Source organism: Heterobasidion irregulare (assembly GCF_000320585.1).
Source record: "Heterobasidion irregulare TC 32-1 unplaced genomic scaffold scaffold_03, whole genome shotgun sequence".
NCBI lineage: Eukaryota > Fungi > Basidiomycota > Agaricomycetes > Russulales > Bondarzewiaceae > Heterobasidion > Heterobasidion irregulare.
The window spans coordinates 1,327,491-1,339,400 of NW_009258199.1; the positions used below are offsets into that span (position 1 = coordinate 1,327,491).

General features: G+C 48.4%; 6 protein-coding genes across 6 annotated transcripts; 2 read left to right on the forward strand and 4 right to left on the reverse strand.

Moving 5' to 3' along the window:
- Positions 1-78: 78 nt before the first annotated feature.
- HETIRDRAFT_46901 (uncharacterized protein) lies at positions 79-893 on the reverse strand (the record flags this gene model as incomplete). The annotated part of the gene is made up of 5 exons (XM_009544898.1): positions 79-198; positions 258-353; positions 404-474; positions 530-722; positions 786-893. Coding segments are annotated over 5 exons (588 nt in total), but the record flags the coding sequence as incomplete, so codon positions are not given.
- Positions 894-1,620: 727 nt separating this feature from the next.
- Positions 1,621-3,358, reverse strand: HETIRDRAFT_415809 (uncharacterized protein; the record flags this gene model as incomplete). The annotated part of the gene is made up of 10 exons (XM_009545511.1): positions 1,621-1,852; positions 1,924-2,169; positions 2,225-2,286; positions 2,339-2,395; positions 2,444-2,536; positions 2,592-2,667; positions 2,718-2,782; positions 2,868-2,958; positions 3,029-3,165; positions 3,221-3,358. 10 exons carry the CDS (start codon positions 3,356-3,358, stop codon positions 1,621-1,623), a joined length of 1,197 nt encoding a protein of 398 aa, XP_009543806.1.
- A 191-nt stretch (positions 3,359-3,549) lies between these two features.
- Positions 3,550-4,489, forward strand: HETIRDRAFT_439015 (uncharacterized protein). Its single transcript, XM_009545512.1, has 6 exons — positions 3,550-3,648; positions 3,702-3,723; positions 3,773-3,920; positions 3,978-4,022; positions 4,085-4,277; positions 4,337-4,489. Exons 1-6 carry the CDS (start codon positions 3,573-3,575, stop codon positions 4,468-4,470), a joined length of 618 nt encoding a protein of 205 aa, XP_009543807.1. The 5' UTR covers positions 3,550-3,572; the 3' UTR covers positions 4,471-4,489.
- A 102-nt stretch (positions 4,490-4,591) lies between these two features.
- Positions 4,592-6,746, reverse strand: HETIRDRAFT_312503 (uncharacterized protein; the record flags this gene model as incomplete). Its single annotated transcript, XM_009545513.1, has 11 exons — positions 4,592-4,881; positions 4,953-5,091; positions 5,191-5,349; positions 5,398-5,570; positions 5,619-5,730; positions 5,781-5,865; positions 5,913-6,049; positions 6,106-6,185; positions 6,247-6,388; positions 6,437-6,516; positions 6,578-6,746. The coding sequence occupies 11 exons, from the start codon at positions 6,744-6,746 to the stop codon at positions 4,592-4,594; spliced, it is 1,566 nt and encodes a 521-aa protein (XP_009543808.1).
- A 499-nt stretch (positions 6,747-7,245) lies between these two features.
- Positions 7,246-8,403, forward strand: HETIRDRAFT_312785 (uncharacterized protein; the record flags this gene model as incomplete). The annotated part of the gene is made up of 5 exons (XM_009545514.1): positions 7,246-7,347; positions 7,384-7,514; positions 7,565-7,798; positions 7,849-7,980; positions 8,052-8,403. Coding segments are annotated over 5 exons (951 nt in total), but the record flags the coding sequence as incomplete, so codon positions are not given.
- An 88-nt stretch (positions 8,404-8,491) lies between these two features.
- HETIRDRAFT_472544 (uncharacterized protein) lies at positions 8,492-11,670 on the reverse strand. Its single transcript, XM_009545515.1, has 14 exons — positions 11,616-11,670; positions 11,433-11,561; positions 10,966-11,224; positions 10,741-10,906; positions 10,599-10,688; positions 10,409-10,547; positions 10,276-10,348; positions 10,105-10,225; positions 9,915-10,053; positions 9,600-9,859; positions 9,407-9,530; positions 9,274-9,355; positions 9,149-9,204; positions 8,492-9,088 (listed from the first exon to the last, which is right to left on the reverse strand). Exons 1-14 carry the CDS (start codon positions 11,630-11,632, stop codon positions 8,866-8,868), a joined length of 1,878 nt encoding a protein of 625 aa, XP_009543810.1. The 5' UTR covers positions 11,633-11,670; the 3' UTR covers positions 8,492-8,865.
- Between the last annotated feature and the right edge of the window lie 240 nt (positions 11,671-11,910).

Genomic DNA, 11,910 nt, shown 5'->3' on the forward strand with positions numbered 1-11,910 from the left:
ATGAAAGGATGTTACTCGGTGTATCGTTCGGGGTGCCCAGCCACCCATGTACTCGTGCGCTAGGAGATACCGGCAGGATCACACCAAGCCGCGAGTATCTTGCATATCCACTCGTCTGTTAATGCCGCCAAGTAGAATTTTGGTAATCATATCGGCTGTTATAGGGCCTCCTATGTATGGAGTGCAGTCAACAATATCCTGGGACATATGGTGAGGATACATTTGCTGATATCGATAAGGTGCATAAAACTACGTACCCGCACTTTATGAGTCTTGTGCAAGTTATCGTCAAGCTTTTGCAAAAAATCTGTGGCAGATGGTTCGGAACCTATCTGGAGGAACTGAAGACCGATCTACAGGTGGAATTGGATTGCTGATTACTGGGTGATTTATGACCACATACCTGTGTGAGCGAAAACCGCCCCTCATCAAGTCGTTTCGCAAGTGCCGTGATTGGCCCTTCGACGTCGTCAGCTGGAAACAACCCTGTATCAGCGGTCATTTATAGTTAATAAAAGCCGGATCGTACTTGGCTGGCCATCTGTGATTATCACGTAGTTCACAGGCTTGCACGTTTGCATCACTTGCATCATGCCACCCTCCTTGTTAGCCCGTTCTATCTTCTCCATGTATATGGAAGTCAGAAGCTCCAATTTGCGTCCTAAATTTGTTCCACCTCGCGGCTTGACTCTCGAAAATAGCTGTGCCACCTGTGCGGAAGACTTGTGAGGGAAAAGCGAAGATTAAAACGACGAAGACCAATTCTAGGACAATAAGGTGCTGACCTTGAGACCTATACCCGAATCCATATCGTTTATGAAATGAACATTGATACCGTCTACGTCGTAATTGGTGGCAATAGTTGCCAACTCCTGGAGAGCGTTCGAGGCCTGTTATTGTCGGATGAGTTTAGCTTTTTGAGAGGTGGCAGAATGCATACCTCCATCCACCGATGTCCGCTCATGGAGCCTGAATCGTCAACGATAATCACTGTGTCGTACTGCATCAGGGTCTGAAGAGCATCGTCAAAGCTCTCCTGCCTGAGTGGCGCGTGGAGGTATTCTAGATTAGGAGCACGCCAGCTAGTAGTGTAGGGACGAGGTTGCTGGCTTTCAGTATATGAAGGCGGCACTGATCGCGACTCGACGAATGGTGGCCGAAGTTCAGCTTTCTCTTTGGCTGTCAGCTCATTCGCATTCCCCGCCACCACGTCTCTACCTCTTGTAGACGATGATGAAGGTCTATGAGGGCGGCCCGAGCGGCCTGAAGTAGCTCTGGACCTAGAAGCAGAGTTGCCCATGGAGGTTTAGATATAGTGGGGGCGATTGAGGAGTGGTGGAAGAGGACCACGGCTGCAGCTGTTTTATATAGTCATTCGCTTTGATCAGATAGATATATTGGAAGTTGAAGGGCCAAGACAGTCCTACAGTTGATTCTGTGAGTCGTGACATGTCATCCAAGCGCGTTCAATGTATTTGGAAGTTGTGGCGGTACGCCAGCCCACGCCACACCGCTGGCACAGGTTGCTGACCGCTGAGCATATACGCAGAAGATAATCGTTCTACCGTAGAATTTTCAAGTGGAAGAGCACTGTATTGCAGACACAGCACCCACAGAGGGCTAATACAATGCAAAGGGGGTCTGTCTCTCCACAAGACGAGGAAAGGCATTCATGTTCGACAATACGACCATTTGCTTTTCGTGCGAGATGTAGCCCTTCATGTAACCTTTGTAAATCATGTTCGCCACGAGACACTCGGCCTCCTCTGGGGACGCCTCCATACCAGAGATATTCAGGGCAGAATGGAACAAAGCCACAGGTATCCGGTTGCTTTTTTGCGATGCTACCCACCTGCCAGGGCGCGCAAAGACGGCCCAAAAAGAAATGAGACAATGCCACAAGATTGAGGGAAGATTACGAACACTCGTCTAAACAGCCCTCGAATGCACAGCTCTCTTCCTTTCTCCAAGGTGAGCCATAGATTCAGGTCCACCAAGCGACGCTCCCATTTGTCCAGAGCGGTATCGAATGATTTGATAGCACCCCGCCGAATAGCTTCAATGAATGGGGTGTACAGCTCATCAAGCACAGGAAACTTATCCAGGAGCTCTCGGGAGGGTAGGTGGCCGCGCAGAATGCGCAGAGGAATGAGGTATGTCAGTATACGTCTTTCATAATACCCTACCATCAGTATCTGTACGTCTGAGAAGTTGGCGCACGTACTCTCGGTTGTTGCGCGCGTCAACATGGCAGTTGTAAAAAGCAAGAGTCAGCTCCTCTTCAGACTACGAGGGCAGTGAGGAGTAAGACATGTCGATAGTATTGTAGTGGGCGTACTTTGGTGTAGTCTTCGTTCAAGAAACTTAGCATGCCCAAATAATACCTGTACGTAACCTTACAGCTGTTCAGCGTCGGCACTTCTCATGGTGGCAGCAGTCATACTTGGTGGGCTTTTGGAAACTGTGATAGTGGCGGTATGTCAGGGTTTGCCTCGATGGCGCGAAGGATGTTCTTGGACAAGGATATTCGTCGGATCTACACACCAACAGCTGTTGGGATGGGGGCGCCTGGTTATGGATGTGTCACTCACTCGGAAGTAGCTCTTCATGATGAGTCCTACGACATAATATACACCCCATTTCCTAGACATCGCATGCGATGATGTCCTGTAGATTGTTCAATGATTCAGCATGTAGAAAGGGCAGATACGACAGACCTATCTGTTATACAACTTGAAAACGCCTTGGAAATGATCCGCGCTGCCTCCTCCATACACTCACTCTTCACATTGTCATCACGAGCTTGTACATCGGCCTACGATATTGAATGAGCTTATGAGCGGAAGATTTTGAGCCTTTAAACTGACATCAAACGCCAGGTCCCGTAAGTCTCGAAGGATAGCGAATAGAGCCGGTAATGTCCAACCGCTGTTGGTTGCGAAGAATCGCAGGAACAAGCTAAGGAGCAACATTGGTGCATCATGCAGCCTCAGCCCTTGATCATGGAGCCAACGTATGATCCACACACTTCACAAGCTGTGTATGTTCCTTGAACGCCTCTGCGTAACGTTTCTTGGCTACATGTGTGGTGACCAGAACATACTCTATGGCAATTTCATCCCATGGGTTTTCTATTACGCCCTCATGTCGGGACATCGATTGCCGCTGACTAGATAGTCAACAATCATGCAGCCGATAAAAGTTAGAACACACGACGTACAGTTGGGTTGCGGAACTCCTTCACGAGATCCTTCCCATGAGGGTTAGTCGGCCTCAGCATGTATGCCAGATCCAGTCCATTCTCGTCGCGTAACGCATTCGCAATTTGAGAGAGAAACTGAGCGAATGTGATAGGCATGGCTCTGAGGCTTCTGCCAGACTGTTGACTACGGCGCGTTAGGAACAAGAGCACGATGCAGAGCCCGGAGCCGTGGGAAACAGGAGGGTAAGAGATTAGATCAATGACGTTTACTTGATCACCATACACCCACTTCAACAACAAAACCATGGACATTTCAACAGATCGACCCGACACCTTCTTATCCGCAACCATCATCTAACCGCTTGCAAAGATGGCTCTTCAACCTTCCCTTCGCCCCCTCGTCGTCGCTGGGAGATATGACGCCCCCCACACTCTTGACATCTTCCGTACGAACTCATCGCATCGCACGCAGACCATTATCTGATCATTATATCTCTAGTCGATTATGTGTGCCCATTCAGGTGAATTTGATAGCACCGGGTGAAAAGAGTTATCTGACCGTGCATACAGCGCGAAGTTGTCTTTGGCCATCGACAGTGTCTTGAAGCCACTTCTCGATGCTGGCGGCAAGTACGATGGCAAGGTGAAAGTCATCATCAGGCCTCAGGTGCAGCCTTGGCACGCTTCATCCACATTCACCCACGAGGCTGGTCTTGCGGTATGATTTTTTTTTTGAGAATGAGTCACCATCACGTCCTAATGAATATATTTTCAGATTGCTCGCGTCGCCCCAGAGAACTTCTGGCAGTTCAGCTTGTTGGTAAGCTACAACGGTCATCGCAACACCTTCTTTAACTCACTGCCCCTGTTCGGATGTCACAGCTCTTTAAGCAACAGGAAGATTACTTCGATATACCTACGTCCACACTGACTCCCCTTCAAATCCGAGAGAAGCTCGCTGCTCTTGCTGCCCAAGTCATTCCCGCAAGCAAAGTTGGAGAGTTCAACGACTTGCTCAGACTCAAAAGCTCCCCCAACGGTGGTGTGGCCGTCACAGACGATCTGAAATACACAAGTATGTTTTTTTTTGCTCGTGGGGCCGGTAATTGATTGACCGGTGGCCGGATAATGTAGTCAAATTCTCCCGGCAGAACGGCGTCCACGGATCACCTACCGTGCTCTGGGATGGTCTTGTTGCCAATGAGATCTCGAGCTCGTGGGGAGAGAAAGAGTGGTCGGAGTTCTTGGCGCAGAAGATCGCCGTCTGATGACGCAATTGACACAATGGAAATAGAGAATATCGTCGAATTGTATTCACATGGCAGTTGAATTCAAAAAAAGCGTGAACGCTTGATACTGAGCATATCTGAGCACGTGCCAAAAGTAAAATTAGTTTGGTGCCAGCATTTTCTTTAAATTCGCCCTGACGGCTTGAGCGTCAGCCCTTCCCCTACTCGACTTCATCACCCACCCCACGAGCTTATTAAGGACCTGGAGATTGCCACGACGAACAGCATCGGCCTCAGCGGGCAAGGCTATGACAGCTTCAGAGCACATCTTTTCCAGAAGATCTTCGCCTTCGCTCAGTGCAATGAGAGAAAGCTCTTGTGCTATCTCCACTGGCATCTTGTCCGACCTGTGGTCAAGCATGTGTCGTAGGAGGGTCTTGCCAGATGTTCCTTACAAACCACGGGTCAGCGCGGCCGAAACAGTCGAATGATGAACGTTCTCTCCTGAGAACATTGCCCACCAGTAATCATACCACTTTGTAATAAATCAATCAAGTTTCCCATGCACTCCACGGAGACCGGGTTCTCCTTGAACGTTTCTCGACGAAGGGCTAACTGGCCGAGAAGCTCGTGTGTCATCCTATCGAAACCGGCGTAAAGCTTAAAGGAAGGGATGACGCTTGACAGCAACCAGGTAGCGTACCAGTTGACTACGGTTTTTGGATCCCGGTTCTTGGAAAGCGTGTCAAAGTAGGCGACGGCACCCTGACCGAGAGCGCCGTCAAACCCAACTTCGCGCCCCGAATCTACGGCCATGAGGACATCGACGTCTCGTTGACTTAGGCCCTGAGCCTGCAATCGGGACCGAACCTCATCTGGAAGCTCGGGCATATTAGCACGTATGCCGTCTACAAAGCTCTGGGATCGTTTGAGTGGCAAAACACAGAACGAGCACAGAACACTCACATGTTCTAGAAGGAGCGGTGGGAGGTTGGGGTCCGGCATGTAACGATAGTCTGGTGCATCTTCTTTTCCACGTAGACGATACGTTTCGCCGGTGTCCTCATTGAATCCACGGGTTTCCTGAGAGACAGGCTGACCACTCTCTATCAGAGAGATCTGCCGTAGGACTTCAGACCCTAGATGGCTTTGAGCTTTGTTCAGTCATCGGATCCAACAAAACATACCTATGGCCACCATGGTGAACTTGACGCTGTTTAAGTTCTTGATTTCACATCTTGTTCCTGGTTTCTCTCCTGGACGATTGACAGAGACATTGACGTCGCAACGAAGTGATCCCTGAAGAATGTGTCGAGCTCACAGCAATATTATCGGAGCGTCTGCGTTACCTGTTCCATGTTACCATCGCTAGATCCGACGGACCTAAGCAGAGCCTGCAATGTCCTTACATACTCTCCCGCTTCTTCTGGCGATCTGTTTGCAGACGACGAATGGCAAAAAGAATGGGGTGATATCAGAACTGGCCGTGGCAAACATCAAGCTGTGCGACTAGCCTCATGTCAGGATTTGAGACGATCTCCATGAGCCCTGTACCAGCTCTGTTAAGATCAATTGCGGAGAGACGTCTTCGTGAATCAAACGATGATTTCCCCGTGTCCTGATAGATATAGTTATAATTAGCGACGAGAAATTTCATAGAAACAAGATGATTACCTGTTCGAGTTGTATCTGCTCAATACCAACTACAGCACCTGTTTCAGGAAGTTTCAGGTAACCTCCTTTAGCGAGAGGCTCTGTCGATTAAACATGTATTTCACTCCGCATTCTCGAAACAATCGCAACACGTAGCCTTACCGTAACGCTGTGTGATTTGGTACCCGGCTGGAAGATCCGCATAGAAGTAGTGTTTTCGGTCGAAAGAAGATCGTCTCTGTATATCAGATTTGAGAGCAATGGCAGTCCTCAGAGCAAGCTCTACGCATTTCCTATTCAAGTGCTAACAAATACATCAGCAACGTCTACAGAACGGTCTTGAGATCATTACTGGTAGCGTCCCGGGAAAAGCAGCGTCGTACGGGGATACATGGATATTAGCAGGAGCCCCTGGATCCGAATTTGGCGAATCTATTGGGAGAATCAGCATAATATGTTCCGCATCGAAAGGTGGAACATGGACCTTACTTACGAGAGAACAGCTTTTTGCGTGACTTGATCTGTGCATGGACCTCTATCCCTACAATGACCTCCCATCCTGGCCATCTCGCATCAGCGCTGTGCCTTCTCGAACAATGAAACCATCTAGGACCGTAGACTTTTTGAAGAGACAGACATGACACTGCCTGGCGGGGAAGCATGAGTTTCGTTTCAATTATGTACCTGCCTATTTCGGAATCCAGATGGTCATTACATCATCGGTCCACACAGGTTCGGCCCAACTGACCTTCATTGTCACATTAATAGCGCTGAGGCACAGCCATTATGATACAAAGAACTAACGTCGACATCCAGTGCATGCGATCCCAAAGCTTCCACGCAGACTTACACCCTCTATCTCGATACCGCTCGTTTCACGACTCTCCTTGGAGGCGATGTTCACAGCACAATTTGATGACCCATCTCCACCATATACACGGCCCGCCATGCTGAGTTTATCGTATGGATGCATATCTCAAATAAAATATTGCAGGCATTGATCACGGGCGTAGAAATGAGACGCGACGATTACCCACTTTGCCTCGACATTATTCTTCCAATTCTGGTTCTAGGCAAGCGCCATCTACTAGCATCTACTTTTCTATGGAGGGGGATTGATCATTGTTAAATAGTACATCGAGTGTCACACCTCATGATGTGGAAAAGGTGGTGCATACGTACACCCTGACAGCTGGATCAGCCAACTTGCAACTCAGTATAGCGTCAGTCCGAGATTTTATCTCACCTTCGAGTTGGACCCCAGTCCCTCATCATCATCCGTGCTGACACAGGATAGAGCCTATCCCTCTCAATCGTGGTCAATATCTTCTATTCCTGATTCTGAGGACAGGGTCTGTGGAAAGGCCTATCTGCAACCCCGTCTCTATCAGACTTCAGATGGATCCGCACAATGTCCACTTTGCAGTTTTGTGAGTTATACACGGCCTCGGAGATCATATCCCTCACGAGGCTCAACTAGCATGTTCCCTACGAAGTCGAGTTTGCCCGAAGGATGCCTCTACTCCTTACGTGTTTGGCTCCACGCGAATGATGTTGATCATCGACTTTTCTCGGAGGACAGTCTCTGGGTCGGGAGAGATCCGGACTTCTATTCCATCAAAGATGCCATGTTCGCACGGCTTCGCAACACTACTCCAGACTCACAGATGTATAGGATCGTCCTTGGGCGAGAACTTATTGATCTAATAATCAGGTAACTTCCAGTTCTTTTTTGATTTATGGTTTTCTGAGGGTAGTTCACAGGTGGCAGCCAGTCGCGTGCAAGGTTTATTCTTTGAGTCTCGAGTATGATGCCAACGGTGTCGGCCGTGTGCTATTCAACGATTGCATCGTCCGTCTTGATTGTTCACCAACAGAAGTGCAATTCACTATCTAGTAAGCTTGTCTCCCCACCCTACATAGCATTACAATCTCACGATTCCGACAACAACCGATCATAATTGTAGCATGATGCCTATAAGTTCTAACCCACCAGGAGCTTCCCATCGAATCAGGGTCTGGCTGCGTTCACCAGTTCCTCCGGCATATCCATCGGGCCCCGCTTCCTCCAGCGCATCTAACAATGCCATATGTCAGCGTATCTGGGCCACAGACAATTTCAAGATTGGCCACATGCTTGATTTCTCGAAGCTAGGTTCGAAGCTGATTATGGGCATTCCCAGCCCGGGAGGACCTCAAATCAAAACGAGCGTTAGCGAGAAATCGCTATACAGAAAGGACACCTTGAAATATCAAGAAGAGCAGGGATATCAGGATTCTACTCGAGAGAAAAAAATAGACCGTGTAGACACTGTCTAGTTCCATATGAACACCCGAATTCTTTCGTTCGTTCGTCTTTTGACATTATAAAACATTTCCGCTCATGTCGTACTGTGGCTTCCTTGGCGAGTATCAGAACATATTTTCAGGACTCTGCATAAATAACAATACAGGGTGGATGTCTCGCAGACAAACAATACAGAAAAAAGGTAGAAGAAATCTACGTTATTGTTGCTTTAGCATAGAAGGAAGAACACGAAAAAACTACCATCCACAACATCCGTACGCGCCGTTATAGAGTTGATAAAGGACCAGAACCTTCGCTTGCTCCGAAAACGACGGTCCCTGTGAAATGAAGCGTTCATGAATAATCAAAGATAGACGCGACATAAAAGGTGAGCGGCCATATAGTCGATCAATTATGGTCAGAGGAATTGCGGAAGACGGGCAGCCTAGCGGAAGAAGCGGTTGAAGGAGCTGGCAGGACAGAGATGGTCTTGATTATCGTCCACCAGTAGCCACGGCGACATTTTCTCCGAACGGAAGGTGAGGTGATTTGACATCTGCTACACTCTTGATGTTGGTCGTAGTGTACGCATTCATTGGAGTGGGAGCCACAGGAGTCAGAGCTATCAATGGAGTGAAACTAGAGTTCGGGGTGCTGATTGCGTTCGATATCGTGTTTGTCAGCGGTTGATCTGATAAAGACGCGTTATACGATGACCTGACAGCCATCATCTAAGAGGCAGCAAGGTAAAGCAGTCACGATAGATGGAGAACGCACCGTGGTTTCTTGCTGGCAGGCAGGTCAAGTGATATGTTGTTGGTTTGATCGGCAGCCTTCAAGCGTCGAGGCATAGGATATAAGAAAATCGTAGTATCTTGATTGGCGTCACAGAGCGAACCCACCTTGGTAGGTTTGGTCCGTTTCTTGACGGCCGGTTTCGGTTGCCGTTCACCGGCATCGAAGACATAATCGGGGAGAGCAGAGCTAAGGAAAAGTTAAGCAAGAAATTTCCGGTACCACGTGCAAAAACGAAACCTCTTAATATGTCGAACAACGATCCCCATCGTGCTTTCATCGTATTTGTCCCAGGCTTTCACCATCTTCGTGAATTCAGTAGTGGGCCATGATATGTCGAGCTTGCGTGGGCCAACGGAACCAGCTTGAGATGATGTAGGTGACAAAGTGAATTAGGCACATGGAACATTTTACGGACTGCTGAAAGACGCACGTTGTCTGGCTTCAATAGCCAGGCCGATATAGAAGGTGGTCGTGTATACAGGGCTTACATCCTTGCCCTCGAGATCATCTTTCTTACGCTTGGAAAAGGTATCCCCTACTTCACCCTGAGCAACAAGTCGTACTTCTTGTTGCGATAGACAGTACGACACATGTTCAAACCCTTTGACGAAGGGATGTGCTAGGAGCAAAGTCTCAACGAATTCAAGCTTCATGACCAGCTGACGTAACCGAGACTCAACCGTGCCAGACCTGAAAAGAGAAGAAATGACTTCGTGGAAGAGTAACGAGAGACCTAACCACCGACCATTTGATCTGGAGATTTGGGTCCCCTGTCGAGGCGATGATTTGGAGATAGTAGCGGTACTTGTGGAAGAAGTCGTGTTTGGCGAAGAGTTCAGACCAGTTCGCAGTTCCCACAATGACCTTGTCGACAATGTCGGCACCTTTGACGATGTCGATGGCTAGGTTCCTTACATATCAATGTCAATACTCACCTTTCTTGAATTCTTCAGTCATGATCATCTGCGTTGAAGCAGTAACGTTGTGAGTAGCACACATAGCAGGATACGCAGGCGTGATAATCGGCATTCGATGGGACCGATCTCCTGGGTATAGCTAGGAGCAAGGATGAGCTCCATGGCGCGGAAAATGATGTTGACTCGCACCTTCGGATTCCATACCCGAACTTGCAACGGGCCTTCCTCTATTTGTTTGAGTAAAACGGGCTGCGGCCATGACCTGAGCGCGAGATATAGTCGCTCAGAAGATGCAGATAGAGAGTTGAGAACACAAACAGACCATTGGTACATTATGATGAAGAATCGGCTGACGATAGCGCCAGCAATAGCTTTTGGATAAAGCTGACATATTCGAGCAACTAACATCGCCCATGCGACTCCACCCAGAAATCCATTAACATTGGACAATATTGCTCTCCCTAAATGCCACTGAATTCATTGTCCAGCAAACAAAAGCAAAAGAAACTGACGTTGAGCCCAAAGCCTGATACATCGCAAGGAGTCTCGGAAAACTTGAACATTTGGGACGAGACGGAGAATCTCATCAGTGACACGAGACCCTGGAAGATATTGTCAGAGACAGGTCGAGAAGTTGATGAACATTGCACGCACCTCCCAAACTCCGGATGCACCTATCATCCAAATTTCGGAGTAGATTATTGTCCTGAAGATTCAAATCTTCAGGTATTGATGACAATGCTAAACGGGCCATGAGAAAATCAATCGGTATGCCCTCGATCTTCGACTTGACGATGGGTACATATGCCTCTGGGACACCCTGAGATGGAAAATTGAGCTTCGACGCCTCAAAAGTCGGTGAGCAGTCACTCTACGCACAGATACCTCAGTCACGCCCTCGGTCTCTCTCAACATCACTTCAAATACTTCAAAAAAGTCCTCTCGGGACACGTGTTTCGGAACAACACATAGAGTATCAATATCGGAGCCGGGTCCATGCACACCCAAACGATACGATCCAAAAGTGAAGATCTTGCCTCCGGCCGCATTGGCAGCAGCCTCAGAGAGGCCTCGGGATATTGAGACACGGCGTACGAAGCTCTTTACGAGAGCGGCTACACGACCGAGTACTATTTCCCTAGTGGCAAGTGAATCAGTTTTATTTTCTTTGAATGATAGAGCAGATGCAAGTCGTCGAGGATCGCTCAATACATGTGCCCATGGCGTGCAGATGATACTCAGAAGGATGATTGCTCAATGACCATGCGACGTGCAGCGGGATGAAACGGATGGCATGGCAAAACAAAACTCTCAGACGATATGCAATAGTCGAACCGCCGACGTACCTTGTTCGTGCCTCTGCCTCACCCTCAAACGTGTTCTGTCTCCGCAGTTCTTCCATGAGGGTGAGAGTGACCTCCTTTTCTCTGGCATTGGAGTCGGTGGTGGATATTGGAGGTGTGACACCGAGGTAACTGCAGAAAACGGATTCGCAAGAGAAATTACTGCGAGAAATCTATTTCACTAACCTCGTTCCGTCTTCCATGACTTAATATATGGCGTATGTGCAGTAGACAAGGTGTGAATAGTGGTAAGAGCGTTGGCCCTTTCAACCAGCTGAGGGATTGAAGCTGGAGCCCAGCTCACGTGTGTATTACAAGTGATGTATGCGACCAAATAGAGGCAAAGAATGGAGATGGCATCATGTCAGACTGCGGACCGAGGCTTGCACAGATTAACAACTTATGCAGAGTCAGCACATAATTTATCACTATGCTGTAGGCGGCCAACAATAAGGTGCCCGAGATAAAGTATAAACAGCGC